The sequence below is a fragment of the Cyprinodon tularosa genome, unplaced genomic scaffold (assembly GCF_016077235.1).
Source record: "Cyprinodon tularosa strain WSP-4 unplaced genomic scaffold, ASM1607723v1 ctg552, whole genome shotgun sequence".
NCBI lineage: Eukaryota > Metazoa > Chordata > Actinopteri > Cyprinodontiformes > Cyprinodontidae > Cyprinodon > Cyprinodon tularosa.
This window is the reverse complement of record NW_024039288.1, coordinates 30238-58074: the sequence shown is the minus strand read 5'-3', so window position 1 is coordinate 58074 and position 27837 is coordinate 30238. Positions and strand designations below refer to the sequence as shown.

Below are 27837 nucleotides of genomic sequence, written 5' to 3'. Positions count from 1 at the left end.
AAAAAAAAAAAAAAAATAAAAAAAAAAAAACATACAGGGGAAACACTTAAAGTAACCTGGAATCATGTTTATGAACATTATTATCTTTGCAACATTTGATTTTAGAGGTAGTTTCAGTACAGATGCTCTAACGCACGACCGGACTTGAACGCACCATGATTTAAAAACGACCGTAAATCCTGTAAAGAGGAGCAACAGGTGTGTAAACGCTCAACCCGGTGTTGGATGAATAACCGGTAGAGTCTGTTAGCCGTTAGCGCCTCACCTGATCGGTTAACGGAAATAACGAGGCTCTGGTTGGTGTTTAATCTGCGGTGAGCGACCATTTCCGGTATTTCCTTAAACAAGAAGGAGCGCCATGACGGTCCGCTTCAAGGTAAACAACAGGTGATCTAAACAAAGTGATGCTAACTGTGGTAGCAGCAGCTCACAATGATTAAAACTTAAATAAGCCATTTCAAAAGCAGCTGATCTGAATTATTTGTTATTTATGTTTAATTGTTTCGGTTTACAGCTCATAAGAACGAGGATCAGTTGGGTTTTAATCTGATATAATCTTATAATCCCACTCGAACAGATACACTGGCCTAGCTTTTTACCAGATTTTAGTGTTTTTCTGAGCTCACCTATGATTTAACACAATTATTAATTCATTACATTAGTGATATTATCTGTTTAATTTCCCTTTAGGATTCAATGTGTATTTTATTAAATAGTATTTAGGAGAAAGAAGAAATTATAATTTCTATTTGTTCAAATGATTTTCCTGACTTTAATCCTTACCAACTTTAATTGTTCATTTTTACTCCATTGTTAATCAGGCAAAGCTAAATCTGACCTTTGGTTTAAAGCCCAACCTGCTGAAATACTGAGCTTTCTGGCTTTTTCCCCCTTCTTATTAATTGAAGCTGTAATTGATCATATATTAATCACACCTTAATTTAAGGCAGTTTATTACAATGAAATTAGCTGATTGATGTTTTGTTAATGAAAGCATAAAACTAAAGTCACCTCCCACCTTCAGGGAGTCATGCCATAAAAAATGGCTGTAATTTATTACATGTGAACTACATGTAGCACTTCCGGCACATCATCAGATAGTGTAATATTTTTAATATCTGACTACAGTATTATTATGCTCCATGAAAACATTAATTTTGCTGTGGTGGATTTAAATAATATGTTATGTTACATGATTTATGGTGAGCCTATATATATTTTTTTTTACAATAAATGAGAGTAATCTACTGATGCTATGAAACAGCAAGTGTGTGTCAAAGTGATGAATTTATCTTTATAATTTTTAAGTATTAAGCCCCCCTGATATGAGAAAATCATCATTGTTTGACGCACATATTATTTAACTGGTCTAACTAGGGCAGGGTTCGGGAACCCGCGGCTCCAGCTTTTTCAGAAATGTATAAAAAATAGATTGTTTCAGTTTGTTTATTTTAATATGTTGTGCAGGAGGTCAAACAGACATTCATTATGTTTTTTAATGCTGTAAACATTTGTATAATTTAAACACTATATGTAAACATTTAGTTCAACGAAAATGTGCATCATAGCCAAAGAGATCAGTGGTCATAGCCTGCAACAGGTGTCTCAGCGTGGCGCGGTGTCAGGCAAACAAAGCGGCGGGTGTGTCCCTGGCCATGGATGCCAAAGGGAAAAAAACCTGATGAGAGCAGAGGATTCAAAGAAGGATAAAACCAAATAGTTATCAATGAGGAAAGATTGTCTGCATTTTTGCTTTGGCATGAGAATTTGTCAAATAATAAAATTAGTAACTTCGAAAAGCATTTCCAGGGAAGGTTAAATATACAGCCGATCACAAAGTTGGGATTGAGAGAAAGAATAAATAGATAAATAGATAGATTTAAAGATAAATTAGAGGATCGCAAAGATTTTAGAAGTGGATTGCATCTCCAAACTCCACTACTGCTGCTAGTTTTGTTGCCAGGATGAAAAAACGTCAACAGATCAAACAGGTAGTGCTTTGATGCAGGGATTTGAATTTTTTTCCATTTTTTCCCCAAATCCTCAAAATAAAAATCACTCCAAGGAACGAGGGTGATGGAGGATGTGGGATTTCATGGTTAGAGAGCTCTGCTCTGATGGATGTCACTTCCTGTTTGGTTCCTCATGACTCAATCAGCTCCTCCCAACAGAAACTCAACAGATTCCTTTATCGTGTCTCTATAATTTCATCATTGCAACAAAACCTAAACCGCGCGGTGAAGCAGCGCACAGTGAGAGCGTTCACTACTCCTCCGTCACCTCATGCTGCTGTGTGACATTTGCTCCAGGATATATATTTACTCATGAATGCTTATCATATATTTAAGCCCATATAGTCCTTTTCTGTAGTGGGATGATACACTTGGAGCCTATGTTGCCATACGAGGCATATATAGGATTTTTTGTGGCTCCAGACAGATTTGTATTTTGGTCCAATATGGCTCTTTGAGCAGTTTGGGTTGCCGACCCCTGAAGTAGGGAGTACCAATATGGCGGCTGGTGACTTCACAGCAACGTGTATTACCAACAGCCAATCATCAATCCAGTGAATAAATAGAGATCAGTGATTTAGACTCTAGGATTCTGACACCTTTCCTGCTTCAGAACCAGACCGAGTACCAGAAGAGCTATGGGGTTTCCCGATCCAGAAGCGTCTCGCCCCGCCGCTGCCTCCCGCTGGCCGGTCTTCGGTCTGAACAGATGGGTAATCTGAGGATGAATCTGGAGAACATATTAATCTTATGTAAAATCTAAAATCAAAGTGTGAGTTGATCTAAAATGTCCTCAGCAGGCTCCTGTCCTGTCTGTATCTGCAGGGATCAGCAGGAAACCTGGTCCGCTTGGTGCAGCCCGGTCTGCCAGCTCTCTGCTTGCTCCTTCAGAGGATCCAGGTGATCAGACTATGAGAACAGCGCCCCCAGCTGGTAGAAATGGTGAGTCTGTAGCCCAGCAGGAGCTGAATGGTTCATTTCAGGCAGGGAGTGATTGGTCGTTTTTCAATTCACAAGAACGTGAGTACGGACTCGTGTCCTCGCCAACTACGTTCTTCACCAGAACACAGATGTGTTTAATCTGGGAGAACGGGAGCACGCAGCATAAATATGGCTCAATTGGAACAGAAGCGTTCTGATGACATCACCACATGCTAGAACGCACAAATACACATATTGAGAAACTTATTTTTGTTGAAGTCATCAGAAAATGGTTCATAGCAGATTCTGTTTTTGACTTTTGGTTCTTCGTGATTTTCTCTTTAAAATCCAGTTTAAAGCAGAACTTTTAGAACCTTTTCAATGAAAACTTTTCATTCGAAGAATTAGAGGTTTTCATCTGCTTTAAATTTCAGCTTCTCCAGCTTCTAGGAGGCGCTCAGCACAGAACAATCCACCAAAGATGGACTCCAAACCAGCAAAGGAGTCTGAACCTGGATCTCCAGCAGGACTTGAACCAACCGTCGGCCTTGAAGCTGCACCCAAACCAGAACCGGGGTCCCCTTTCAGACCAGTACCTGATGGAAAATCCGGTAATTGTACGAAATTTGAGACATCTGATTATTTGTTACCACAGACCATCTAAGGTCCAGATCTGTTCTGTGCCCCAGCGAAGCTCTGCCCCTCTGAGCTCGAGCCCGGCGGACCGGCGGCACCAGCACCTGATAACCAGGTAGGACCACCGGAAAGCTGACGCTCATACAAGAACATCAGAGAGCGTCAGGATCTCACTGCTCTGTGTTGCAGGTCGACCAGGCGGTGCGCTGGAAGGCGGGGCTAAGGCCTGGAGGTCAGAGGTCAAGGGGTCAGAGGTCAGAGTACCACAGACAGTTTGGCTGGAAGAAGCCTGAATCTGCAGCATCGCCTTTACTGACAGCAGAGCGGGTGAGAGATCATCCATATATAATGCACTGACAGACGTTTCTAGATTTCTACAAAATGCTGCATTTTTTAAACATTCATAACATTTGGATGTTTAAAACTGAATTATCTGGATCCAGTTTAACATTTACAGCGTTAGCTTCATTCAAAATCTAAGCTTTAGATAAAATAATAAAACAGTTTTAAATACTGATAGAAAACAAATACCGATAACTGAAGTCTCTGCAATGGAGAAGAGGGATCTAGAGAAACTGATCCAGCTTCTACCTGAACTGAATCCAGTCTGAGTTTAAAATCTCTCCAGATGCTCCGCCTGTTACTGAACCTGTAGGTTTAAGAGGAACCAAAAGCGAACATGTTCCCCAGCTGCAGCGGATCAGACTGTCCCTCATTAGCTCTGCACCAGCTTTCCATCAGCCTGAGATCCGGTTTGGGATCTATTCTCACTGATCTATGAGCCCGCTGCTCTGTAGCCCTGACGTTATGCTACGTTCACACCTAAAGCAGCGGGACGCGCTGCAAAAGCAGCAGCTGCTGGAGTTGGAAAAATTTAACTTTTGCTGCTTGATGCTCCACATCAACCAATCAGAGAAGCTGATCTGGGAGCTGGCAGGGAGAGAGACACTGCACTAGTGATCCAGATCACTATGATCACTTCTCTGAAACTGTTTATTAAAGGGGTCATAGAATGATTCTACAGGGTATTTGGTGCTGGTCCTTAAGGTCTCTGAATAGGGTGTGTAACATTGGTTGGGTTGAAACTGGCATATTTGCTGTTCTATGAGCCCTAGAGCCAGGGGGGGACGGAGCGACCGAACCCACCCCAGTGACAGTAGCCTGGACAACGGCGGCCCCGTGCTTCCTGGTAATAAGGCAGGTGGGTGGAAGCATACCTACAATGGATCGGATTTGGTCGCTCCGCCCCCCCGCTGCCCCCCCACAAAAAAAACAAACAAAAAAAACTGTCCTTTTCAGAAACCCAAATCTGGTCAGCATAGATATGCTAGCATTGCTAACAACAGCTTAGCGACAGAGTCATACTTACAGCTTGTGGTTGTGATGGCCTTACGGTCAGAACAGCCCCTCGTTTCAGTAGTTTAGCAAGTCCTGCTCTGAACTGTCCAAGATATGAAAGCTGTCTTTGGTAAAATGCTTAGAGCAAATGAACAGCTGACAGCAACTCTTTCAGATGTGGGACAGGATAAGTCCATCAGGACCCTTAGAATGACTGAGGGGAGTCTTTGAGTCACACTGAGACCGATTGTTTGGTTTCCTTTGGTTCTGGTTTGGAACCAGGAACGAAAACCAAAAGGTGTTTCAGGAACTTCCCATAAAAACAGATGATTCAGCAGAGGTCACGGATTAGCGGACCGTGGCCCGGATCCGGACCCACCTGCTGGCTAATCAGGACCCAACCTGATTTCAAACATTTATAAATTACCGCGTGTTGTCCGACGACAGTGTCCAACTTCACTTGCCCCTCTTCTCCTGTTAATACGGTAAAGCCCTCCAGAGCGTCCGGCACCAGGCTGCACATGATACAAATGATCCAATGAGCTGCTGTCAGTCTGGGTTGCTGCTGCTGCTACTTTTAGACACAGCAGGCAAACCTGTGGCAAGCCGGGCGATGGGAAAGAAGATGAAGATGATGAGAAAAAGAGAGCAGAGAAAGTTTGGACTGCTGGAAGAACTGTGGTGAACTGGTGACAGAAAAGTGAAATGGTGCTCAAAGATGACCCTGAACATTTAGAGGATGTTTGGCTCAACCTGCTGCTGTGAAGCAGGTTTCTCCACCATGAACAGAATCAAAAATAAATATGGATCCAGGCTCTAAATGAGCTCCTTCATATGTGCTTTAGAATGGCTTTGTCTCCATTCAAACCCAGGTTTAAAGCCTTGCAGGGCAGCATAAAGCCCACTGCCAACAATAAGACAGAAAAAAAGAAAGGTAAAAAGGTCAGTTCAGGTGTAAAATATGTGAATCAGGAAATTGTCTATATACCAAACTGAACGATTGTTGTTCTCTACTTCAAAACATTTTTTTAATTTTATTTAAAAATTCAATGTATGACATGGATGCATGAAAACCTGCTTTTTATTTCAGTGTTAAAAAGAAACGCTGCCCTTTTGTTAACATTTCTATTTATCTGTCACCATCTGTGGCGCCGTTTCCTGAAGCAGATTTTATCTCGGTGAAAGTTGGCAACTGAAAAAGCAGCAATCTTCAATCATGAATAACTTGGCTCGGTTTAAACAAAATAAAACCTTTATTTCTGATCAAAGTTGGTTAAACCAGACAGCTTTTAACACATAAAAATTGAAAATCTGAAGACAGTAGATGTTTTTCTCTGTGAATAAATGAGCTAAATTACTATTAAACTCATTACCAGACAGGTTTCATTAGGTCAGTGATTTAACAGTCCTCTTGGTGCTGATGGAGTTATTTTTATTATATTTTTGTTTCTCATGGAAGCTTCTTAATAAGAAGACTACAGGATATTAGAATAACAGGAAATGTTTGATGATATACTGGAGACAGTCACGATAAAAACTGAACTTTCAATAAATTCCCAGCTCAGTAAAAAACTAATTTGTGTCTGCTTGGAGATTATAGCAAACATGAACCATAAATAATAAGTTTTTATCCAGCTAATAAGTTAATCTCTTAAGTTTCCCTTTAAAACTACAGTCCAGCAAATAAATAATCAGACTTCTTGAAGTCCTACCAGTTCCTCCAGGTTTACATATTAGGATAATAAATTAGTGACATATTGTGCAGCCTTAAACTGCAGGATCAAGTAGTGATGATTTATAATATTAAACATATTAAAAATATCTTATTGTTTTAGCTATTGTTTGAATTCTGTTAGGGAAAAACTGGTTAAATATAACCAAAATTAGATAAATCCTCCATATAATGCACCAAAGTAAAAAGCTAAGGTGAACCTGAATAAATCCGAACGGCTGCTCTGACCTTTGACCTTGGCTCCAGCGTTCTGCTGTAATTCTACAGACTATCCACTAGATGGTAGCAGGCCAGCCTCAGCTCTTTAAAAGTTCCTCTCTGAGGTTCTTTAGTTGTTCATCTCTGACTCCATCACACAGGTGTTGTACTCCAGCAGCCGGTCGGTGCCACCGTTTAAGAAGAACCCCGTTTCCATGGAAACAGAGTACCGCAGGAGCTTCCGGGGTCTGATCCCGCCGTCCGGGCCTCGCCTTCGGAGCCGGCTGGAACATCACAGTGACCCGCTGTTCCACAAGTTCAGAGTAAAGAACAGACACAGTATTAAGTAATGGCTCCTAACGTTACTCCTGTACAGATGATTGAGAAATCCTTTGATTAACGGAGGATTTCATGGCCGCCTCAGTGGCTGCAGAGCGACTCATCATCCCACAGCGTTACCAGCCTCTGTCCTGCTGCCACGGTCCGCCCTCAGAACCTCACATGTTAAAGTGACCAAGCTGCTCTCCTGCTTTTACCTGCAGATCAACAGGAGGAAAACATTGGAGCCACAGAAAAAGCTTCCTAGCAAAGTGGAAACGGCTCAGAGCGATGATGGCAGGTCTCCTGCTCGGGTGCAGAGAAGACGCAGGTGTGTTTCTGTCTACGTGCTTCTTGGCGTCTTTGATTGATTAATTAATTCATTTATGAAACCGCTCCTGTGTGTCTGGCAGGATGTTGACAGAGTATCAGTCCAGCTTTCGTTCTCCTCTCTACAGGAACCCAGAGGGAGGCGGAGCTACTGATGACATGGCGGAACAGGTCAGTTTAACAAACCGCCTCAGAGGGACAATCAGCTTTATATCTGTTCACTTGATATTTTATTCTTTAAAACATATTGCTGTAGTTAAGGATCATAAATATTTAATTTAAACTAGTTTGATGTCACAGAGCATCAAACAATCAAAGAAGGAAAGTTGAAAGAAAGAAAAAGTGACTTAAACCCCATTAATGAATCTCCGCCTCCAAAGTTCTGGGTGAGTTTCCAGGTTAAATTTGAGGGTTAAAGTGAGATAATACCTCCACCTCCATGCTGTTTAGATTCAGTAAGAAGCTGACTGAACCAGACTGACCGATCTCTGGTTTAATTTAGATAATTCAGGTTTTCATGACTTTTGGACAATCAGACCACTTTGACCAGATCTGATAGGAATCAGTGACGACTAAAATGAATCAGACTGAGAGACGTCTCTAGGTGTCTTGGTGCAGAAGTGCAGCCAGAGGTCGGCGTGGGATGCTGTAACACGGATGCTTGTTCTGGATGCGTCATGCGCTGGTCCAGACCTCTATTGTTTGCGGTGCTGACGAGTCCAGAGGTTGCTTAAAGAATCATCATGATAATCCTTATAAAATCTCTCAACCCAGACAGGAAGCTCTTTAGCCACCTTCTTAAATTTAACGTTTCTTAAGTATTAATACTAATAAAATACAACAGCCAAACACTTCAGGGTATTTTCTGAGTATATCTGATACATCAAAGCAGTACATCATTCTAAAAATAAGAAAAGTCTATTTTAGCTTCATAACTATATTAAAAGATTTAAGCAGCATCTCTTTATTGAACGTAGTGAAGGTAATCTTTAACCCTTTATAGGGCAAGTTACCATTTTTGATCACCTGCATAGCTCTCACAAATGGAGCCCCCCCATCCCTCAGTGAACTCTAGAAGCACTAGATCTATACCCAGCCATTCAGCAACGATGCTGCTACATGGCTGTACATCTTATTCTAGCATCTGACCAAATAGATTAGCCCTGATATATTAGCTACTGTAAATTAGGTTAAAAAAGTTAACAAGTCAAAAGGTAAAAAGCTAATTGAAAATTAAAAGAGTAAAAAAGCCTAGTTATCAATTATATTTAGGTTTATAAACTATAAAAATGTAAGTGCCAGAATCCATATCATTATATTAATGCCTCTAAGATTATGTTGTACCAAACAAAAGTGTCTCTTTTTCATGAATTTCTTATAGAAGCACTTTATTATTTTTCTTAATATATTCTGGCAAGTTGGTGTTTTTTTTATTATTACATTGACATTCATTTTTGCCATCAGAATATCCATATTTTTAATGTTACAAAGCTAATAATGTCTTGTCCTGGATTCCAATAACACTTTTGGCTTGAAATTTTGATTTTCAAAGCATTTCACTGCCATATAAAAGGTTAACAGTTTGAGCTTTGGGTAAAACTGAACTCACCACACTGGCCATGGTGGAGGCTGCATCATGCTGTGGGAAGGTTGTCCTGATCCAGAACAATCCTGGAAGCAAACCTGTGAGAGGCTGTGGTGGAGATTGACTACAGCATACAGTCAGTAGGGTTTGGATCAAAGTATGTTCATGGGTCAGAGCGGCCAAGTCAAAGTCCAGACCTAAATCCAGGGCTCAATCTAACCTGATGGGGTTACAGTTGTTTTCTGAGGAGGAACGATCAAAGATGTCGGCCTCTGGGCATGCAAAGCTGGTTCTGCAGAGTATTGTTGATGAATGAATAAAGAAGCCTGCCACACTCTTAAGAGTGTGGCAGGCTTCTTGACAAACAGTGTTTGTTGACAATGAAACAAATGCTAGCATGATAAACCAGAGTAAATGTGAGATTAAATGTGTAATTTAGTCTGGCCCCAATGAGACATCGGAACATTGTTGATGAGAACAACCCCTTGTTTTTCAAACCATGTCTGCGCCTATTGGCCAACGCTCACTTGTAGTGATCATGGAGTTGGACTATTGTTGTTGTTTGTGCAAAAAGACATGCGAGTATGCGGTGTACTACACCACTGTACACAACTTTTCCGAGGTTCAAATCAAACCTTGTCAGTGGCAGAAAGATTACAGAAAGTTGGAGCGAACATTTCGATTACAACGGGGAAATCCAATCGAGTCAGTAGAGCTTGTACAATGGTGTTGAATAGACTGGAAGAGATCTGCCAAATTACTGGAGGTGGATTGAAAACGAGGTGGAAGCAGGAGCCCCGGCAGAATGAAAAGCTGTTGAAAAGAAAGCCCGGGAGCCTACTCCCTCGAAAACACAGAGACTTGAAGAAGCTCCGCCACAACACAGAAAAGCGAAGGATATCTGTCGCTCTTCCGCGCAATATAGCCTAGCAGAGTTGACATTATCAGTATGTAATTATGACCTGTGACGGCAAATCTATCTGCTTAATTTTCCAACAGTCGTGCATCGTAGCTTTAGTTCCTTGTGCTTTCTCCAGCGTCGCGCAGCTTTGTCATCAACCCCTAAAAACCCCGCCCGCTTTGCATCCAAAAATTCAAAGCACATCTCTGCGTTGTGATTGGCCTGCCAGTTCTGGGGCCTGGGGCATTGATCGAGGCTAGAACAAACTCGCAGGCAAAAATGATTTTGGCCGCTGGTGGGTGAGGCTAGTTTACTGGGCTAAAAAAATACACTTCTGTCATTTTTAAAAACCCCATAAGATGTGCTGCAATAATAAATCATTCTAACTGCAGAGATAATTTCGTCTTAACCTTTAACAGGAAGGACGGTTTTGTTATGAGTCTCTGTTACTCAAACAGGATGTTTAAATTACTTGATGAGACTTAAATAAAAAATGCAGAAACTCTCCAATATTTTCAAACGCATTAGAGCTAATTGGGCTGACGCCCTCAGTCCAGCGGCCGTGGTGAGTTCACTGCCCACAGCCGCTGCTGGACATTTCAGAGAGGCACAGGTTGCCCCGATCACTAAAAGGGAGTTTTTCCTCTCCACTGTCGCTACAAGCATGCTTAGTGTGGGGGATTGTATTTGAGTCAATGAGTCAATGCAATCAACTGGTTTTCCTTAGATAGAAAACTTTGTATCAATTTGACTGTATGATCTGGTTGAACTGTAAAGTGCCTTGAGATGACATGTGTTGTGAATTTGGCGCTATATAAATAAACTGAATTGAATTGAATTAAATCACTCTCACTGAAGTGGTATTTGGAGGGGGGTGGGGGGGGGTGTTACAGCAGCTCCTTAAATGGTGTTTTGCTGATGAAAAACCAAACTGCTGAGTGTCAGCAGAGAAACCACAGTGGTTCATTTCAGGGAAACTACTCTCGGTTACTCAGAGTCAGGTAGCTTCCCAACAGTCTTGTGGAAAATGTTGTTGTTGAGGAGGGGGCCAGTTGTATGCGAGAGATCAAAGATTCTGCATCGGTTTTGCTGAAAGCATTAAAATACTGAGAAAACACCTGCATGTTTGCTTGGTGTCTGCAAGAAAACAAACTTTCTGCAACTGCAGGTGTGCGGCTCTGATTCTGGACCCGTTTTTCAACCACCTGAACATGTTTGTGCAGCTGATGTAGCTCTGATGATGCAGGGAGAAGAAATCAATGCAGGTCCAACAGTCCAACCACAGGTTAGCCAGTCACCTCTGCAGCTTCGGCCTGCTGGAAAAACTAACAGCTTAAGTCCACATTTAAAAACGACTGCAGACCTTCAATGAATTCTGTATTAGCTAAGCTTTGGTCAAAGCATGTCTGATGCTCTTCATGAAAGATGTTTGCTTCAGATGGAAAACATTCAATATCCAAACTGTCAACTTTAATGTTTCACTATGTGGTAGGACACTCCTAAAGGTCTAGAGCAGAGCTTAGCGCATAAATTAAAATGATGAAAATCAAAAAGAGAAACCCCAAACGTTCCCAACGATCCACAGTTACACTACAGCTACACTACCTGGTGGCAGAAAGACGAAGATAATGGCTGCCATCATAAACTTCATAGAGGGAGGTGGTGAGAAACGGCTCCACATGAAGACCATCACAGACCCAAAAGAAACGAGAAATGTCAGCTTCAATCTGGGCCTTGGATTCTTCTCCTAGTCTGGGCTGCTGGATCCGTAGTATTTCTGCAGGAGGAGGAAATAAGTGGTGAAAAAACCTGTATAAAAGCATGGTGTTGGCTCAGTGATCCTATGGGTTTCCTTGTGACATACTGGATCTTCAAACAGGACAATGATCCCAACTGGACCTGGATTGTAGAGACAGTTCTGGGAGAACATAGATCGACCGTCGTTTTGAACTCTGCAGCACAGAACCATGAGAACATCCATGAGCTGAGGCCTTTGGCCGTGAGGAGAAAGCTGCCAGAGAGAAGCTGCTGTTTGGTTCTGAATCAAACAGCCAACAGATTCTCTCCTACGTGATGAAGAAGACTGCATGACTCAGAGATGGCAGGTTTAATTTGGGGAAGCATTAAGCTTCAACCAGCAGCTCGGTTGTTCATTTTAGCCATAAAAGCTCCTGGAACAGTTTAACCTCTCATGAACTGGACCCACCAAGAACCCAAGGCCTGGAAACAACAGAGGACATGTCTCTGGTTGTCTGATGGGGATTTCAGGCGGGTATCGGGTTGGGCGGGGCCGGGACCCACTGGGTCCTGAACACGGCTGTGGTTCCGTTCCACTCATCGAAGGGAAACCATGACGAAGCAGTGAGTCACCTGCTGAGTGCGGGGACAGACTCAAATGAAAACTATAATACTGTTTGATCTGCATTATTCCAGGTCTGTGTTTATATAATAACCTCATCAGTGGAATAAGATTTCATTGCTTCTCTTTACTATTTGAGTTCCTGAGAAGATATTCTCCCCTAAACCTGACGGGATTCCTCAATGGTCTGATGAACTAAGTCGTCAAATCTTAGGGGGCTTTGTGACAAATTGACGTAACGAACGGCTCGGTGGGAGGAAGTGATGAAAGGCTGACAGGTTCAGGAGGATTGTGCAACATCAGCCTTATGATTCCAGTCTGCTAAGGCAAACGGGGTCAGGGGTCATCTGGGGTCAGGACCGGCGTCAGGTTTACCAGAATCTACAGGTGCTGGTCATAAAATTAGAATATCATGAAAAAGTAGATTGATTTCAGTAATTCCATTTAAAAAGTGAAACTTGTATATTATAATCATACATTACATACAAACTCATATATTTCAGATGTTTATTTTGTTTAATTTTGATGATTACAAATGACAACAAATGAAAATCTCAAATTCATCATATCAGAAAATTAGAATATTACTGAAGACCAATAAAAACAAAGGATTTATAGAAATGTTGGCCAACTGAAAAGTATGAACATGAAAAGTATGAGCATGTACAGCACTCAGTATTTAGTTGGGCCTCCTTTGGCCTGTATTACTGCAGCAATGCGGCGTGGCATGGAGTCGATCAGTCTGTGGCACTGCTCAGGTGTTATGATAGCCCAGGTTGCTCTAATAGTGGCTTTTAGCTCTTCTGAATTGTTGGGTCTGGTGTATTGCATCTTCTTCTTCACAATACCCCATAGATTTTCTATGGGGTTAAGGTCAGGAGAGTTTGCTGGCCAATTAAGAACAGGGATACCATGGTCCTTCAACCAGGTACTGGTAGCTTTGGCACTGTGTGCAGGTGCCAAGTCCTGTTGGAAAATGAAATCTGCATCTCCAAAAAGTTGGTCAGCTGCAGGAAGCATGAAGTGCTCTAAAACTTCCTGGTATGTGGCTGCGTTGACCCTGGACCTCAGAAAACACAATGGACCAACACCAGCAGATGACATGGCACCCCAAACCATCACTGACTGTGGAAACTTTACACTGGACTTCAAGCAACGTGGATGAAGTGCCTCTCTTCTTTTCCTCCAGACTCTGGGACCTTGATTTCCAAAGGAAATGCAAAATTTACTTTCATCAGAGAACATGACTTTGGACCACCCACCAGCAGTCCAGTCCTGTTTCTCTTTAGACGCTTCTGACGCTGTCTGTGGTTCAAGAGTGGCTTGACACAAGGAATGCGACAGCAGAAACCCATGTCTTTCATACGTCTGTGTGTGGTGGTTCTTGAAGCACTCACTCCAGCTGCAGTCCACTCTTTGTGAATCTCCCCCACATTTTTGAAGGGGTTTTGTTTCACAATCCTCTCCAGGGTGCGGTTATCTCTCTTGCTTGTACACTTTTTTCGACCACATCTTTTCCTTCCCTTCGCCTCTCTATTAATGTGCTTGGACACTGAGCTCTGTGAACAGCCAGCCTCTTTAGCGATGACCTTTTGTGTCTTGCCCTCCTTGTGCAAGGTGTCGATGGTCGTCTTTTGGACAACTGTCAAGTCAGCAGTCTTCCCCATGATTGTGTAGCCTATAGAACTAGACTGAAAGACCATTTAAAGGCTTTTGCAGGTGGTTTGAGTTAATTAGCTGATTAGAGTGTGGCACCAGGGGCCATCAATTTTGAACCTTTTCACAATATTCTAATTTTCTGATATGATGAATTTGAGATTTTCATTTGTTGTCATTTGTAATCATCAAAATTAAACAAAATAAACATCTGAAATATATGAGTTTGTATGTAATGTATGAATATAATATACAAGTTTCACTTTTTAAATGGAATTACTGAAATCAATCTACTTTTTCATGATATTCTAATTTTATGACCAGCACCTGTATGACGGTAGCTCTGGTTACACAATCGGAGCGGAGCAGCTGAGGTTTGACAGGTTCTGATGTTTCATCAGCCCGGTGATGAATTTTCAGATTTTTGAGAACTTGGGAATACTGATTTCAATGATTTCTACAATTTTTAGGATCTTTTAAAAAATATATGGAAAACTGTTGTTAGAGGAAAAGTAAAAGAAAAGCCTCCAAACTGGTCTTTAACTGCAATATTAAGGAAATCTGGAACCAAAAATCGACTTGATCCATCTTGGATCTTGGTTATGTTTTCTGACTCGATTAAAGGAAACTCGTCTAGTTTTTCTCTGCAGGTCGGGAACTTTTCTGTTTTCAGCCAGTTGTGCTGCCCGACCTAAGGAAGAGTTACAGTGTTTCTGGAAGGATGCAGGCTGTTTATCCCTGAGGCAGTCCTGCTCCAACCTCTGGAACCTCTGTTATTCACTTTAGGCGTCTTTGTTGGTTCCAGTTCCAGCTTCTCTTCCTGCTGTTTTCTCACAGACATCGGCTCATTTATCTTTGAAGAAAACAGTTTTTATCCTGATCCTTTGAGGTCTTCCTGTTTGTTTTGTTCTGTCGTTCGGATGCGGCTAACGGAAAGCAATCCCAGATTTTACCGGTAAACGGTTCCTAAATTATTGATTTGTTCTTGTAACTTTCTCGCATCCTTAACTTCTAAACTTGTTTTTCTCACAGATGAGTTGACTTACATTTACAGATTCAACACCTTTATCTCAGCCTGTAGAAGTAAACGGATCAGTTGGATGTTTTGATCAGAACGCTTCTGTCTGCTCAGCTTTTCTTAGCATATTTTGTTCCTTCCTCAAGCTGTAGTTCTAAAAGCTGTAGCTCTGCTTGGGTCCAGGTGAAGGAGCGGAGGCAGCAGGCCCTGATGTACCGCCGCAGAGCCTGGGGAACCAACTTCTCCAGGAACCATCTGAGCCAGCTGCTGTCTGAGTATAACGCTCTGTGGGAGCCCACAGACTCCCTCACTGAGCCCTCCACCCCCCCGCCTGAGGAGGACAGCCGCAGCGCTTCCTGTGTGGAACCCCTGGACCTGGACAGGTGAGGAGCGACAGGAGAGGAACCGCAAACACGAGCCGACAGCCGACCTGAGCAGATTTGTGTCTGGTCCCTCCAGTAACTCCAGTAGGAGGTCGTCAGTCAGTGCTGGAGGAACACGGCCCAGAGTCAGAGAGACTCAGAGGAGCCCAGGAGGAGAACCCGACCCAGAACGCCACTCAGCCCAGGGAGAAGAAGATACAGATGAGTAGGTTTTCCTTTTCTTCTCCATCCTTCATTCAGCGTAGGGATGGACAACCATCAAGTTCTTCATCATTATGATGAAAAACATAATACGAAAACACAGATAAACTCGAGCTGACTCCAAGAACCCATGATCAGAATCAGAAGTTTTTATACCAAATCAAATACATTCAGTTTCCTCCTTTAAGTGTCATTTTTTTCATGGTTAAAGGAGAATGAAGCTGTTTATGTTTACAGCTGGGAATGCTCCAGTGCCACCAGGAAGAATTTACTTAACATACAATGAACCAGTGCTTCCTTATTCAGACTCAACCAGCAGGTCGTCTGTCATCAGAACAACTCCCAGTTCGCTGAAAAAACTAATCTAAAATCGGGTGAAAAAAATTCTTAGAATTAATGTATTTGCATCTAACATCTAAATGAGATGTCTTATTAAGTTGATTTGCCAACGGATCGAGTATTTTTGCTCTTCCATCCTTTTTTCCATCACACTTATGCCAAACTGGGTGGCGAGGGTTGCTGGTGCCCATCTCCAGCTGTTTATGGGCGAGAGGCGGGTCCACCCTGGACAGGTAGCCAGTCCATCGCAGGGCAACAATTTTTGCCCTTAGTTTAAGATAATTAGATATTATGGACCTGCAATAAGAAAATAGAGTTGTTCATTTTTCTTATTTTAAATGTAAATAATCTTATTACATTGGAAAATGGTCTCTTACTAACAAGGGAAATTATAATTAATTCCAAGAACAATTCAGTTGCTTAGATTTTAGCTCTTACAGTGTTAGAAACCATCCTGGTTCAAAACCTAAAGCCAGAGATCTTCTGACGTCCTGAATTGTTTAAACATGGTTCTAGGTTCTGGACTGTCCCATACCTTCAGTGGACCTTCGTTACAGGCTCTGTCAACAAACACAAGTCGATCCCATTCAGGAAACCTTCCACAGCAATGGTATCCATAAATGCTATAAGATCCAACCTGATTTCAAACATTTATAAATTACCGCACGTTGTCTGATGGCAGTGTCTAATTTCACTTGCGCTGCTTCTCCTGTTTGTACGGTAAAGCCGTCGGGGACCAGGTTACACGTGATGCAAATGATCCAATGAGCTGCTGTCAGTCTGGGTTGCTGCTGCTGCTACTTTTAGACACAGCAGGCAAACCTGTGGCAAGCCGGGCGATGGGAAAGAAGAAGATGATGAGAAAAAGAGCAGAGAAAGTGTGGACTGCTGGAAGAACTTTAAACCCAGGTTTAAAGCCTTGCAGGGCAGCATAAAGCCCACTGCTCTCATTAAGACATTTTTTTTAAAGTCAATGTATAACATGGTTGCAGAAAAAAAACCAAATTTTATTTCAGTGTTAAATTCTGTTTAAAGTAACAGATTATATTTAAAAATGTGTCCGGACCTTTACTGGTGGTTGATTTTCTTTATTCGGACCCCACTGATTTTTAATTAGTTACCCCTGCTATAAACTTTTCTTGCTCGTTTTTTTTTTTTTAATCCAGCAGTTATAATTGGAGTCTATTTCTGCCTGAACATGTTCTGCAGCGCAGGCAGAAAGTGTGTCAAAAGTGTGAAACTCAGATCAAAGCCACCTCAGCTTTCAGGAACCAACCCTGTTTTCTGTGAGCAGAGAGGAGGGAAGGTTACCGACTCCCAGAATGAAAACGAGGCCAGTTCAGAGGACTCACCATGACCTGACCACACCTGCCACAGGTAAACTCATCTACAGCGTGTGAAAACCACCTGATGCACTGAAATCTCTGCCTGATGGTTATCCAGGGTTCAAGTTACGGCTTCTGTGCTGCAAAGACCCCGAGTCAGGGTTTAATTCTGAGTTTAGAGTAAAAAAAAAAAAAAAAACCCCAGCTCTGATACAAAAACAGCTTTGACCTTGAAGAAAATGGATCTGCTGCTGAAAGAAGGTGAGATGTCTTCAGGGGATCCTCCATTTAACAATCAGCGCCTAACAGGAAGATCAGAGGTCAAGCTGAGGTCTAAAAGACGGTAGAACAGAGGAAGCCTGATCAGAATAAAACATTATTTTGCTGCACAAACATGACCTGCAGGAAGGGAAGTGTGGGACTGCAGAGACTTAGTGAACTCACTGAGATCATTCATAAATCTGGCACCAGCTGCAGATTACACTGCAGGCTCCATAATCCAGAATAAGCTCTGTCGCTGCCTAAAACAAAGATTTGATGGAGTTTGGACGATAACGTTTGTTGCTGCTGCAGGATTGAATCTAGAATCATGAAGAAATACCAGTTAGTTACTGATTGGACAGGAAGGGGCCGATGTTCTTCTTCTGTTTAAGTCAGACTCTGGAAGGTTGAAGAAAAAGAGATGATCATTGGTGGGAAAAGACGTTGGTCTGAGCCTCACTTTCCATTTTCCGTCAGGATTTCTGCCACTGCTAGATATTTGTTGTAGCTCGTCTTTTGCTTGGAGAGGATAAAGCTGCAGGTGGGGCGACCATCACACTAAAGGCTCCAAATGATGAAATATTTGATCCAAGATGGAGTAAAGTCAAAGTAAGACCAACGATTTTTCTGTTGGTCTGGAATCGGATTCGGTCGGTCGCTCTTCTTTAGCCCTTTTTGTGTTTGTTTGATGAAACCATCTTCAGCTGTTGCCATCCTGGAAGAAAAGTTTCTATTAGTGCTTCTACCCTCAATTTTCCAGGAGTTGTAGCTCTCATCCCGCTTAACAAAAGCCCAAAGCATGACGGGTCCACCTCTGTGCTTGACCTTTTCTATATTAGTGTCATGTTTAGTTTTTTAAAACCAGAGCTATTATTATTTACCAAGTATCAGTTGTACTCTGACAAAACCAATACCACCTAATCACCTGTTTGTCCGCCAGGGGGCGCTATGCTTGTTGGAAAACTGACCAATGGTGATGATTCTTCTCCATGTAAACATAAGCAGGTAAGTAGATGCTGAGAAAATCTTTGGTTTTATGATGTCACTGCGAGGTTCAGCTGATTTCTTCCTGTACAGAAATGTTCACCAGAACCTGAGGCCGCTGTCAGCAGCAAGGCGAGCAAACCGAAGGAGGCGTGGACAGAAAACGCCCCAACGTCCTTAAGCCCCCTTCCTACTCACAAACAGACCCTCAGCTCTCAGCCCAAACCAATCAGGACGAAGCAGGCGCCGCCTCCTCCTGCAGCCGCGATCGCTTTGACACCGCCCCCGCAGCATGGGATCCAGGGAACGCTGAGACACCCGGACTTCCAGCACAACGGTGAGCTCTGGAGTTCTGTTCTACTGCTGAACAGAACCTTTTATTCTACCGCTGCCTTTAAAGGGATGTTTCTACTTCGGGTGGAAGATCTCAGCGACAGAAGATTGAATGTCATGTTTGAGCAGAGCTGAAGCTAAATGATGGGCTGCTTGATTTTATGATAACATCATTATCTACAGCTCAACGGATCAAAACACCAAAAAAAGATTTAGGAACTAAATAACTCTTACTAATTAGTAAAATAAAATACACACAAAAAAACTAAAAGGTTTTAAATGAATATTGGTTGTTAAAAAACAGCAACAGTTTTCTTAATGTCACTTTAAACTGTTTTTCAATTCAGTAAATTTGAAGAGAAATTAAATGAAATTACCATCTTTAGTTCAATGTAATAAAAAAAAAAACATTTTAATGCCCACCTTGACTGCAGCACCAGGAGGGGAACAAAGCCGGCCCAAGGCTGGGCCGAGCAGAGGAGCGAGTGTCGGATGGCAGCCTGGGGCTCTCCCTCCCTCCTCTTCACTTCCTTCTCACATTGTTTTCATTACGGATCAGATTTAATAAAAAGACCAGGATGGTTCTATTTCATCCCTACTGACCGCCAGAGGGCGGTGCTGAAAGCACTGAATGTTCCCTTCGGGCATGCGCAGTTCGAGTAATTATACCAACAGAGTCACACCTGTGACACCGGATGACCACTCAGAAGCTATATAGCCTGGTGTCATCCTTTTTTCTTCTCGCAAGCGGTTCGCTAACTTCCTCGTTGTCTGAAGCCCCTGTATCTTGACCGGAGTTGCGGTTATTCTCCGCTCTCCCAGGGCTGCAACGGGTCGATTCTGAGGATTACGGAAGGTAAGTGAGTTGTTTGCTGGTGATGGTAGCGTCCGCGCCCCCTCTCCCGGCTCACGACTTTAGCTTTTTACCTACAGCTTCGTGCTGTTTTGTTTCGAACTGGTGACGGCAGCGTTTTCGCCCCTACTCCCAGTGTGAATAACTTCACTGCCGAAGTTATATACGGCTAACATAGTTAGCTTCTTTAGTTTGTTGGTGTTATACCTGGTGACGGCAGCGGTTTTCGCCCCCTCTCCCAGTATATTCCCTACTTTTCCATCCTTTTTTTCACCGGTCTGCGCTGCTATAATTACTGACGGCCGCGGTTTTCGCCCCCTCTCCCAACCAAGTGTGGTCTACTTTGTTTGCCGAAGTTGGAGACGGCTAACGTTGTTAGCCTTTTTTGGTTTGTTTGCAGCCTTCTTCATCGGTCTGCTTAGTTATGAATGGTGACGGCAGCGTTTTCGCCCCCTCTCCCAAAATCAACCTTTTTTGCAGCCTTTTCATTGGTCTGCTCTCTTAATTGGTGACGGCAGCGTTGTTCGCTCCTACTCCCAACTTAAGTTTCCATACAGCTAACGTTGTTAGCTTTTTTGGTTTATTGGTTTTATACCTGGTGACGGTAGCGGTTCTCGCCCCCTCTCCCAGTATCGGCTGCCTTGTGCTCGCAGCCTCTTTCGTTTCTCTGCTGTAATTGGTGACGGCTGCGTTTGCGCCCCCTCTCCCGATTTTCGATAACTTTCTGTTCTTTAAGCCTTGTCGGCCTTCGACATGGATGGCTCTCACAGCTGCATGGATTGTGGGGCTGCCCTGCAGGCAGAGGATGGCCACGACCTGTGCCCTACCTGCCTTGGACATGAGCACCTTTTGGAGGCGCTGTCTGAGAACCCCTGTATGAACTGCAGCTTTATGCCCCATGCAGTGAGGGTGGCCCGGTTGGCCCAGTTGTGCCCCCAGGAGGGCTCGGACCTTCCGCTCTCTGGGCAGGTGGTTCCCCCCAAGCGTTCTAAGCGCCGTGGTGGGACCACAGCATCTGTGCCCCTCCCCCGGAGGAAGCGGGCCAAACCTGACCAGGGCCTGTCCACAAGGGTGGAGCAGTTGTCAGCAGAGCTGGCAGAGATGAAGTCCTTGTTGCAGACACGGCAATCTGATCCCTCGCTCCCAGTGGTTGGGCTCTCTTCCCCACCAATGCCCGAGCTGGTTGTAGAGGATGACGTTATCTCTCTGGCTGCTTCCGCTTCTCATTTTAGAGATGAGGAGGAGGCAGGGTCCTCTCAAGCCTCTGAGGCTGGTTCATTTTCATCTCAGAGTGCAGTTGGAGAGGCCGGTGACGGTTCCATGCGGGAGGTCATGTCTATGGCCCTGAAGCAGCTGCAGCTGGAACTCCCACAAGGAGAGGCATCCAGCTCCGGTAGTGCCTTTTTCAGACGTGGGAGGGCTCCTACTCCTTTTTCTGTACCTCCAACAGAGGAGTACTTGAAGGAGTTACACGCCTGTTGGCGGGAACCGAGAGCGCTGTCGCGTCTCTCATCGGATGGTCGTGTATTAGCTGCCATGCATGAGTCGGTGAAGGCCGGCCTGGACCGTATGCCAGCAATTGAACCAGCTGTTGCTTCACTGATTGTGTCACCAGATGAAGCCCTAAGTCCTGATGTCCGGTGCCCGCGGACTCAATGTCGGGTACAATGCAGGCGTACAATGCAGGAGCGCGTGCTGGCCGCCTTGGCAATTCTCTGGGGCACCTCATGTTTGCCCTGTCTGCATCTGTTCAGGACACTGGTGGTGCAAGTGCGGCGGTTGGTTATAGTGACGCAGCGCTGCAGGCCTTCGCGCTGATGACCAGAGAGCTTGGACGGGTCATGTCTTTCCTTGTCCAAGCTCGTAGACAGGTCTGGTTGGCACAATCTCCTCTGACTGAAGCATGCCGTAGGACCCTCAGGGGTGTCCCGGTTGTACCAGGGGAGCTGTTTGGATCAGCTGCCTTGGAGGCGCTGGAACGGACTGCTCAGGCACGTCAGACTAGCCAGCAGCTTTCCGGCCTTCGCAGGAGCATACCTGCCTTTCCCCAGCGTTCGGGCCGCCCTGCCACTACCCCTAGCGTTCAACCCCGACCTCAGACTGGTGGCAGACCTGTTGGTTCCTATCCCCATGATGTGCGGCAGAGACCGAGGAGGGACTTTCGTGAGCCAGTCTGCCGCCCTGTTAGACAGACCCGGGCCTCAAATCCTGGACGCCCTCCCCCCAGAGCCCCCAGGGGCCGTGGGGATAGAAGATGATGCCACCGGGCCAGCCGTCGGACATTTTTCCCATCAGCAGCTGAATTTCTGGGCTGCTCATGCCGTAGATCCATGGGTGCTTGCCACCTTAACCAATGGCTACAGGCTCCAGTTCCGACGGCGGCCCCCCCTCTCACACCGGGTCAAGATGACTGTCATCACAGACCCGGTGAAATCTCAGGCACTAGACCAGGAGCTTTCCGCCCTCCTGGGCAAGGGGGCAATCGAGTCTGTAGATCCTCTGCGGCAACCCAGAGGCTACTACTCCACATACTTCCTTGTGGCCAAGAAGACCGGCGGTTTTCGCCCCATTTTAGATCTAAGGGGACTGAATCGGTACCTGAAGGTCCTTCCCTTCCACATGCTCACCATAACAGAGGTCCTTCAGACCATTGTGGCGGGAGATTGGTTTACATCAGTAGATCTGACAGACGCCTACTTTCACGTGCCTATTGCGGCAGAACATCGCCGTTTTCTCAGGTTTGCCTATCGGGGGCGCCATTGGCAATTCCGGGTGCTCCCATTCGGGCTCTCCCTTTCCCCGAGGGTGTTTACTCGATGCGTGAAAGCAGCCCTCTCTCCTCTACAGGCCTCCGGAGTCAGGATTCTGCCATACCTGGACGATTGGCTTCTTTGTGCTCCCTCTCAGGTAGCTGCCTCTCGGGATACGTCCCAGCTTCTACTTCATGTGTCACTGTTAGGCCTCAAAGTCAACTTGGCAAAGAGTTGTCTTGTTCCATCTCAGACAACCACCTTTCTTGGGATGCATCTGGACTCTGCTACCATGATGGCCCGTCCATCTGTTCACAGGGTGGACGACATACTCCAGCTTGTCCGTCGATTCAGACTGGGCAGGGAGTTTCCCTACATCATCTTCCTGCGAATGCTGGGCAAACTGACATCAGTCACTCGTGTCGTGCCCTTAGGGCTGCTCCTTCTGCGTCCTTTGCAGCGATGGCTCAACAGCTTTCGCCTAGACGCCAGGCTGCACAGGCATCGCAGGCTAATGGTGACCAGGAGCTGCCTCCATGCCCTAGCTCCTTGGCGAGACGGGACCCTTTTGTCCAGTGGTGTTCCAATGGGGCTAGTAGTGTGTCGAAGGGAGGTGGTCACCACGGATGCCAGCCTCATGGGCTGGGGTGCCGTGTGGCAACACAGAGCTGTTCGGGGTCTCTGGGACCCAAGGGAGCGCACCGAACACATAAATGTGCTGGAGCTGCGGGCTGTGCACATGGCCCTCAGGTGCCTTCTGCCCCACCTAGAGGGAAGGCACGTGCTGATTCGGACAGACAACACCTCTGTTGTTTATCATATAAACCACCAAGGTGGCACCAGGTCAGCACGTCTCTTGAAGGTGTCGAGGGATCTCCTGGAATGGGCGTTTCCCCGTCTGTGTACCCTGCGCGCAGCGTATCTGCCAGGACGGCAGAACCAGGTTGCGGACTCTCTATCCCGCCAGGCACCTGCTCCGGGAGAGTGGTCTCTTCACCGCGACGTATTGCGCATAATCGGGAACCTCTTTGGGCAGGCAAAGGTAGATCTATTCGCCACAGAGGAGTCGACCCATTGCCCCCAATGGTATTCCCTAACCGGGATGGCGGGCGCACTGGGCCAGGATGCACTGGCTCATCCATGGCCGCAGGTTCTCCTGTATGCCTTTTCACCCCTCTCACTGATTTGGCCGACTCTACGGAGGGTTCTCGAGCAGGGCCACAGAGTGTTGCTGGTAGCTCCGTTCTGGCCAGCGCGGCCGTGGTTCCCGCTGCTTTGGAGTCTGTGTCACGGTACTCCATGGCGTCTTCCAGCAAGGAGGGATCTGCTGTCTCAGTTGGGGGGACAGATATGGCACCCCAACCCTCAACGTCTCCAGCTGTGGGCATGGCCCCTGGGAGGCTGACTGGGTGTTCAGACACCGTGAGACACACCGTATTGAGTGCTAGGGCTTCCTCCACTCGGCTGCAGTATGCTAACAGATGGCGCCTCTTTTCTCAGTGGTGCTCTGCCCACAATGAGAACCCAGTTTCCTGCTCGGTGCCCACTATTTTGGAGTTCCTCCAGTCTCTCCTTGATAAGGGCCACTCTCCTTCGACCCTTAAAGTGTATGTTGCAGCAATTTAATGTCTTCACCGAACTGTTGACAACCGTACAGTGGGGCGCCATGAACTGGTTTCACTTTTTCTGCGTGGTGCTCGTAGGTTGTGCCAGCAGCCAGCCCCACGAGCCCCAGATTGGGATCTGCCGTTGGTTCTCACAGCTCTGTGCCACCCTCCATTCGAGCCTTTGGCACAAGCAGAACTCAAGTGGCTTTCCTGCAAGACTGCTTTCCTGATGGCTATCGTCTCAGCTAAGAGGGTCAGCGAGCTACATGCTCTTTCTGTCAGCCCTAGGTGTATCAGGTGGAATCCAGATTGCTCTGGTGTTACCCTGTGGCCTAATACTGCGTTTGTGTCTAAGGTGTTGTCTCCTTTTCACCGTAACCAGCCATTGCGGCTGGCTCGGTTTCAGCCTCAATCTGGTGCAACTGAGAATGAGTCTGAGTTGTTGTGCCCAGTAAGAGCGTTGGAGGCATACATTGCAGCCACCGCCAATCTGAGACGCTCGGACCAGCTTTTCCTATGCTATGGGGGTCCAAGGTTAGGCTGTCCTCTTTCTAAACAGCGTCTGTCCCATTGGATTGTGAGTGTCATCTGCCACGCCTACGCTGCAGGTCACTGCTCCCTGCCAGTCGGTGTGAGAGCACATTCCACCAGGAGCGTCACCGCTTCCTGGGCTGCTTTGAGAGGGGTTCCGCTGGAAGCTATATGTGCTGCTGCTTCATGGGCTTCCCCAACCACCTTCACCAGGTTCTACAGTGTCAATGTGGCTGCCCCTCATCCCCTGGGTCAGGTCCTTTTACAAGGTTCTGCTGGGCCTCCTCTGTGAGGTATGTGCTCAGGATTCCTTGTGACATCGTTGGCATTAGTCATTCAGTGCTTTCAGCACCGCCCTCTGGCGGTCAGTAGGGATGAAATAGAACGAAAGTTACGTATGTAACTACGGTTCTATGAATCCCGGATGACCGCCAGAGCTTCTCTGTCACTCAGAATCCTTGCTTTTGCGAGAAGATTCTGTAGGAGCAGAGCAAAGGATGACACCAGGCTATATAGCTTCTGAGTGGTCATCCGGTGTCACAGGTGTGACTCTGTTGGTATAATTACTCGAACTGCGCATGCCCGAAGGGAACATTCAGTGCTTTCAGCACCGCCCTCTGGCGGTCATCCGGGATTCATAGAACCGTAGTTACATACGTAACTTTCGTTTTATCAATGGATGAAGCTGGGGAAGAGGATAGCAGTGGTTGTGTCTGTAACTAAACGGGTCGTTTCCTCCTCTGCAGGTGATTTGGGTTTGAGGTTCAGGGAGCTGCCATGTTCCAGAGGAGGCTGCGGGTCTGATGAAGGTGAACCTCCTCCTGAGAAAACTCTTTAAACGACATTAAACCTGGAAACTTTCACAGTAAATCTCTTTACCTTTTATCACCCAGACGACCGATTCTCTGTGATGTCATGGCGCTCTGCAGCCTCTTGCTCTGCAGCGTCCGCCATATTGGAGCGTGCTCAGAAGAGGCGGGAGGAATTCTGGGGGAAAAGATGACGAACTGGAAATAGACTCATTCTGCAGAGCTGTGTCCTTCATGTCAAAGCTTTAGATGTCATTTATCTTTGTAGCAGAAGTTGAAATCTTTTATTTTCTTAACAGAAATACATTAGACAGCAGTGTAGATACTCAAACTCTTCAGTGCTTAAAGTCGTAGTGAAGTCATATTTAAATGTCAAATCATTCGGGCTTTAACATGTTTATAAATGTACTCTTAACCAGACGATATTGTCCCAACATTTAGAAAATTACTAAAAATCCTGTCTTAAAATCTGTTTTTATACGTCAGCCTGAACAACTAAATTCGGCCAATCATATATCAACGGTCATCTGTCAATCACATTTTTTCGGTCATAGCATCTTGATTCATATGTCGCAGCTAATATACACACCGGTTGAAATCAGAATTGTTTCCTTTCCCATTGAGTTCCATCCCAGTGTTCACGGGGATGGACGTCTGTGTCTTCAGCAGGCGTAGAGCTAACAGAACTGGCAGCGTTGCGAGGCAAGGGCTCAAACATGTACGGCTGGAAGCCTTCTACACCAAACCAAGCTTCTGCCTCATACATCATGGGGTGTGATGGAGTAAAAAAGTAAGAAAAAAATGGCGATGCGTCTTTTTCCCGAAATATAAACTCATAAAACTCACAAAAAATATCATTTTATTCAAGCTCATGATAAACTAGTTGCGTTTAGTAAACAGTGAATATTGTCACTTGTATTTCAACAGTTTCATAAGTTTGAATGTAGAAGAAAACAATTTAAAGACTGTTTCTTCTTCCTGAATGTGTTATTTTGGAATTATGTCATTTTGCTGTCTGATATTTAACTTTGAGTTTTAAATAAGATGATCAAACATTTACTACCTGAGAGGCAATTTTACTGAATATGAGATATTTGGATTTTTAAAATTTAGACAAAGACTTAAATAAAACATTGAGTTGTTTCCATATTTCAATCCCAGATTAGGCTGTAAGATTTCACGGAGGTGATCTGGTACAGGATCAGATGATAATTTAATATTCCACCTACCTTTACCTCCACCTACCTGCTTACCTTTAGGCTTCCTGCTCTGGACACATTAGACCAATAAACAGACTGGAATATCTTCCTTCAGTTGATTTGTGTTGAGTTAGATAATGTCGCGATATTTTATACCCAGCAACAGGATTAGAGCAAATTAAACTGCCTAGGAGTGAAAAAGCTTAAGCACTCCAGAGTTTGAGAAATTGTTTTTTTTGTGTGTCTTTATTTTCAGGGTGGGAATATTATAGCCATTTGATCAAGATGCCATTTTACATTGATGTGTTAGTTTTGATAAATAAACTGAAAATCCATTTTGTTGTTGTTCTTAATATTTTTGGAGGAGTAGAGCACCAAGGAGAAGCCAGAAACAGATTGGGATTAGAAAAAGTTAAAAGGGAGAAATGAAAATATGAGAGGGGGAAGATAAAGAGAATAGACATCAAATATTCCTTTTAAGATGTTCAAACTAGATTTGATTTTTTTCAGGGAAAAAAAAGCTACCCAAACCAGGATGGCACTAAGTGAAAACATAACTCCCTCTTTCTTAAACCATGCATTTTTATGTAACCATGTTTCTGGAAAGCTAATTTCTATTTCTAATTTCTAAGCCAGCCTCTACAGTCAGATCCGTAGAATCAAGGCAAACTAAAATAAAACTCGTCTGGCTTCATTGTACCCTGATCTACAGAAAAGCCAGAACTAAGGCAATGATTTGTATATTTATAGGAAAGATTACAAAGTATGCCTAAACCATCTTATGGGTCTGGCTGGATGTTCAGATGGGTTCTCCTGCTGGAAGGTGATTTATACTCAGAAACCAGGTCGTCTGCATGTGTCACAGTGAACGCAAATGTGCCCCCGCCCCTTCCACAGACACTCTGCTGCACCTCTCCAAAATTTGTAGGTGACCGCAAACAGGAAGCCTCTGATTGGTCAAATCTACATCCACTCAACACTATGCGTATTCCCTGTTTGGTTCCTTACCAGCTTGTTTTGTTTGTATGACCGCCATTCTTGAAAATTACTTGTGAAGATGGGCCACCTAGAAGAGCGAGAACGCTGGGACCCTATATCCACCTGAATTCCTGCTCTTTTTCACCCTCATGTCCCTCCATTGTTACACAAACTTGCCCCCACTTCCTCACCGCCTCGGCCGTATCTAGACCCACAGCTAGTTCCTGTTTGTCCCTCTTGCATTGTGGCGTGGAATAAACACAGTGCAGACCACGATTCA

General features: G+C 44.8%; 1 protein-coding gene across 6 annotated transcripts; it reads left to right on the top strand.

The window, feature by feature from the left end:
- Positions 1-171: 171 nt before the first annotated feature.
- mdm1 (Mdm1 nuclear protein) lies at positions 172-25851 on the top strand. Of its 6 annotated transcripts, none has more exons than XM_038305173.1 (15): positions 172-376; positions 2626-2725; positions 2838-2954; positions 3368-3684; positions 3759-3896; positions 6999-7160; positions 7380-7486; positions 7569-7656; positions 15188-15387; positions 15464-15592; positions 17222-17304; positions 18454-18518; positions 18591-18834; positions 25318-25380; positions 25465-25851. In XM_038305173.1, exons 6-15 carry the CDS (start codon positions 7053-7055, stop codon positions 25572-25574), a joined length of 1197 nt encoding a protein of 398 aa, XP_038161101.1. In that variant the 5' UTR covers positions 172-376; positions 2626-2725; positions 2838-2954; positions 3368-3684; positions 3759-3896; positions 6999-7052; the 3' UTR covers positions 25575-25851. The 6 variants fall into 6 exon arrangements, with proteins under 6 accessions (XP_038161101.1, XP_038161102.1, XP_038161103.1 ...); XM_038305174.1 differs by having other exon boundaries at positions 2813-2954; XM_038305175.1 differs by having other exon boundaries at positions 172-387.
- Positions 25852-27837: the final 1986 nt, after the last annotated feature.

Coding starts and splice junctions, on each gene's coding strand:
- mdm1 (XM_038305173.1), top strand. CDS start 7,053: ATGGAAACAGAGTACCGCAGGAGCTTCCGGGGTCTGATCCCGCCGTCC. Junction 7,161..7,379: donor CGCTGTTCCACAAGTTCAGA/GTAAAGAACAGA, acceptor TTTTACCTGCAG/ATCAACAGGAGGAAAACATT. Junction 15,388..15,463: donor GAACCCCTGGACCTGGACAG/GTGAGGAGCGAC, acceptor TGGTCCCTCCAG/TAACTCCAGTAGGAGGTCGT.